At 31.6% G+C, this 5,014-nt stretch overlaps 1 protein-coding gene across 1 annotated transcript in view; it reads left to right on the plus strand.

Annotated features, from left to right (window-relative positions):
• The first annotated feature begins 916 nt into the window (after positions 1-916).
• LOC111699398 (putative nucleotidyltransferase FAM46C) overlaps positions 917-5,014 on the plus strand; it is a 16,564-nt gene continuing 12,466 nt past the window's right edge. Inside the window, exons 1-3 of the mRNA XM_023470072.1 lie at positions 917-929; positions 1,061-1,616; positions 2,913-3,022. Of these exons, the coding sequence (XP_023325840.1) occupies positions 917-929; positions 1,061-1,616; positions 2,913-3,022 (679 nt within the window). The remainder of the gene's footprint in view (positions 930-1,060; positions 1,617-2,912; positions 3,023-5,014) is intronic.

Below are 5,014 nucleotides of genomic sequence, written 5' to 3' on the forward strand. Positions count from 1 at the left end.
GGGGGGGGGGACTATACCTTTCTCCGGAGGGGAGTGTGGTGGGGGTTGGAGGTATTTAAATGGAACTGATTGGATTAGTAGTTTTTTGATTTTAGAGTAGGACCATTCGAAATTTATACATTGATTTTTAATTTAAAAGGGTGTAAACATATATTGTAGATTTAAATTTTCTCTATGTTTATCTATCTAAATATGCATCTATGGTGTGTAACTATGGTTTGTCTCTATGGCGTGTGGCTATCTATCTAACTATGTATCTATGGTGTGTAACTATGGTTTGTCTTTATGGCGTGTATCTATCTATCTAACTATGTATCTATGGTGTGTATCTATCTAACTAACTATGTATCTATTGTGTGTATCTATGTTCTGTATCTATGGTGTGTAACTATGGTGTGTATCTATGTTGTGTATCTATCTATCTATTTATGGTGTGTATGTATATTTCTGTCTATCTAACTACGGTCATATGTACACTATACTGTGAAGAAATCAAGATTTCAAGGTTACAATCATTGAACACTATGTGTAGATATATAGATGCATGGATACATAGATAGATAGATACAAAGGTGGGTAGATAGATAGATATCATAGAGAAATTCTGAGAACAGCAGATTAACTTTAGACCGGGGGGGGGGGATTTAGTTGTATGATAACATAGAAACGTATTTCCCGGATTTTGAAGGGACTTTCATTGTAATGTCAATTCCCCTTATCTAAAAAGAAGCCTATGCCCAAAAATAACAATGGAATAACTGGAAATTAACTTGAAATTATGGCTACAGTCACTTTTTGGGGAAAATTTTTCATTCTGAATTTTTGTTGGACTAATACTCGCCCAAATCGCAACTGTTTATAACTCTACAAGATCAAATAGTCAAGGTTTACACTTTCAGGTTGCAAAGAAATAAAGATGAGACAATTAGGTCAACACGTTTTTTACGCCGCCTCTATTTTGTTGTCATAATTTCCTTTCTAAATTTTGTGTCTTTAACAAAAAGTAAAATTTTAACTTTTTAAATTTTGGTTTAAAATAAAGAGACGAGTTGATTTCTAGGAGCCAGTTCTGTACTAGCTAGTGAGTGCAATATTTCATACAATGACCTCGACCTTATTTTCTCGGTCGATCTGACCTCACAGAAGCAGTATGAACAGGTCAAACAGGTGGTCCTTGACAGCCTGCTGGACCTCTTGCCGGAGGGGACCTCCAAGAAGAGGATGTCTGCCAGTACCTTGAAAGAGGCATACGTCTCTAAAATGGTTAAAGTGAATGAAAACGACCGTTGGTCCCTAATTGCCCTGGGAAACAACAGAACCAAATCTGTCGAACTTAAGTTTGTCGATCAAATGAGACGAAAATACGAGTTCTCTGTCGACTCCTTTCATATCATACTGGATACATTATTCCTTTTCTACGAATGCGCGAAAATGTCGATATCTGAAAACTTTTATCCCACAGTACTTGGGGAAAGTGTTTACGGGGATTTCGACGAGGCATTATACCATCTTCAACAGAAACTGATTGCTACTAAGCACCCGGAGGAAATACGAGGTGGTGGACTTCTCAAATACTGCAATCTGCTGGTTAAAAACTATAGACCAGCGTTACCGGAGCAATACAACAAAATGGCCGTTTTACACTTTTTTCTAGTAAATTCCTCTCTATATATTCTATTCTCTATGGATAAAATATAAATAATTGATTCTAACATTGATTTATTGACAAATTTTTATACATCATTTAAACGTTTTATATATCTCAAATAAATCCCATAAAATTTCTCCACAATACTACATAATTCTCCACTATACATTGCCGGTCACTCTCTTTAATTGTAAATTTTGAGGTAAATCTTCGACTAAAAAAATAATTAGTTGTCTGGAGTACTTTTTTTTTATTGTTCCAAGAATTTACATATATTTAAATTTAGGAGTTGAGAAAACATTTATATAAAGACACAAAAATATTTCTCCTTTATAAAAAAATGCGTTAAATGCAGCGAAACATGTAGAAATTAGAATTTAGTATTCTAGTGAAAAATATATTCCATTGCGTTAGTTCAAAAAAGGGATTTCCGAAAAATTCTTGTCTTTTATTTGTGTTAATCTATTGTTTCTTTTGTTAAAGCAAAAGGTAAAAGGTAATTTAGCATTGTATTATTTTTCATTGGAGTTGGGGTAGGGAGGGGGGGGGGGTATATGTTTGTATATCAGTATAAAACTTAACTGAAACGAAGCCATAAAAGAATAAAACCACATTCTCGTTTCGTCGATTCTCTAAACATGCTCTCTTACACTTTACTCACGTTTCTTCGCCTCTCCCTCCCTCGGGGTTTAAACTTCAAAACGTAAAAAACGTTGTTATTTCGAAGTTTTACATCTGTGACTTTAGTTAATGATCGTAATAAGTAAAATGGAATTACAGTTATTATTTATATATATATTCTTAACATATTTTTTTCTTCTAAATGATTGTCCGTAATCAAAATTGTCTATAGGAAAAAACGACCTCTAACTCTTTTAAAACTGATTCTAATATATTAAAAAAAATTTTTTTGATTTTGCCAAATTATAAAAGTATAAAATTTTATCCTTGGTTTGGCTTTGTTTTTACTCTGCAAAAATTTAGAAAAATAAATATAATTAATTATTTTGAAATCTGCGAAAATAATGTATTCTGTGAAACAATCATAAATCTCTTAAAAAAAGAAAAACATATCTTTAATAACATGCTCGGAAGTTTTTTTCCGCACTGACTTTAGAGAAAATTTTTGATTAGATAAAAAAAAATGCAATAGTTTTAAGGGTGAATACGAATTTTAAATATTCAAATAAAATACTTTAAATATATCCTTAATAAGGAACACGGTTTTAAACTGTTCAAACTTTTTTCTAATTTAATTTTTGTTGCAGGTGAAAGGAATGGAAAGATACATGTGCAGCAGATTCTTTATTGATTTCCCAGACCTCACCCAGCAGGAGAATAAATTGATCAAATTCCTAGACAATCATTTCTTAGGTGAGTTTAGTTTACTAGGCTTTCAGAGCGCTTCACGCCCATCTTCTGTTTCAATTGTGAACATTTTCTCTTTTTTAAACATTGTAAAATATTAAAAAATTTCGCGGATTTTATAAAAATATTTTATGGATTTTCAAAATTTAATGAAAATAAAATTTTGTATGAGGCTAGTTTTTGTAAATTTTGATCATCCATTAACCTTTTCTGGGGTCATGAGAGGTCCCACACAAAAAATTTGGCCCGATCGGTTTTGACGTTTATTGGATATAAACAAACAGACACCCAAATTGACAAAGCAAAGTGTACATGTAGAGATGTATAAATACGGATGCATTTAGGAAGCTGTTTTAGCTTTTAACTGTTGTTGCACTGAGAGCCGCCATTTAAAATAGTTTTTAAATATTCGCTGATTTTTCTGTTTAAGTTGGGGAATTTTTTAAAATAACAGTTTTTGACATTATATAATAAATATATTTATGTACACACATATAGAAGTATAGATCGTTTATATAATACAGATTTACTGAATAAATTAAAAATAAAAAAATATAAAATATTTTGTTTAGTATTAGTACAGCTAAATATGAAAAAAAACGTTTAAGATTGAACGAAAATGATCAAATTTTCCCAAAATCTAGAAGGTGGCACTGAGCACCGTCTAATCTTTAATCATGTATTGAATTCCAGTGAATTTGTTTCTTGTTTGGTTAGGTTAGACTGGCTGCAGCAAAAACAAAAATATTTTCCGACTTTTCTCCGCGGTACATAAATATTTTTAAGATCCGGTTTAAAACCTTTTTGTAACCCCCCCCAGCATATCCTGGTTTTCAAGTACCCCAGCAGGGATACGGTTAACTTTTTAAAGTCTGTTTCACTGTTAAATAAACCACAACAGCTCGCTGTGGTTTAACTTTTTGCCAGTCTTCCTTAATTTAATATCATTTCCCCTTTTTTATATTTAAAAAGAAACTTTGATATCTTTATTCTAAAATGTGTATTTTATAAGACATAAAACAATTTGAAGCTTTAATTAATAGCTAGATATACATTTATGTAATGTATAAGTATGTATTGATATATATATATTTACTTTGCTTGTCTATCTGTTTTTCTGTCCGTTTGAATTCAATACACGTTGAAACGGCTGAACCGATAATTTTGTGTAGGACCTTACATGACCCCAAGGAAGGTTTATGAATGCTTAGAATTACAAAAGTTGTCTCCAACAATTTTAGATTTTTGTAAAGCTTTGATCGAATAATGACAAAAAAATAGTAAATCCGCAAAAAAACATTTATTTTTGTTTTATCTGAATGCTGAAAGATTGCGCAACTATTAAAAGTTGAAACAGAAGATGGGCGATAGCCTTGTACATATATAACATGCATTTTGTAGAATACTTATAACATGCATCTAGAAGTCCTGAATTTAAGACAATTTCTTGGATGGAGTCCAAAAACTGACTCATTCTAAAATTCCTCAGATAGAATGCCTAGTAGTAGAGATTGAACATGTAGTGCCATCTTTCATACTAGTTCTGGGCATTAACTAGTTTTTTTTAATACTTTTTCAACTTTTAAGACGCTAACTGTTTTGGTGTTTTGAAACTGCAAATTTTATTTCTGTTCTTCGCCTGATAATTTAAATTAAGCTATAGCTAGGAATTGACTCTTTGCCACAAACTCAAATGTTCTAATCCCTATATCTTCACATTCTAAAGGCCAACAACATAGATAATAGGTCGTCATTAAATTCTAATGTTTTGTGGGTAACCCTGTACAATGTACATCCTATAATAAATGGTTGGTTTGACCTCTTCCCCTTCTAAACCTTCAAATTGTTCACCTCTTCCAAATTTAGTAACTACAGGCTTAGTGTTTAAACACTTCAAAACTATATTAAAATACATATATACATACACTACATCACAATGTATTATATTCAAAATTATCGTAAATATGCCAAGGAGAGGGGGGGGGGGTAAAAGTAAAG

Source organism: Eurytemora carolleeae, unplaced genomic scaffold (genome assembly GCF_000591075.1).
Source record: "Eurytemora carolleeae unplaced genomic scaffold, Eaff_2.0 scaffold353, whole genome shotgun sequence".
In the NCBI taxonomy this organism is placed as follows: domain Eukaryota; kingdom Metazoa; phylum Arthropoda; class Copepoda; order Calanoida; family Temoridae; genus Eurytemora; species Eurytemora carolleeae.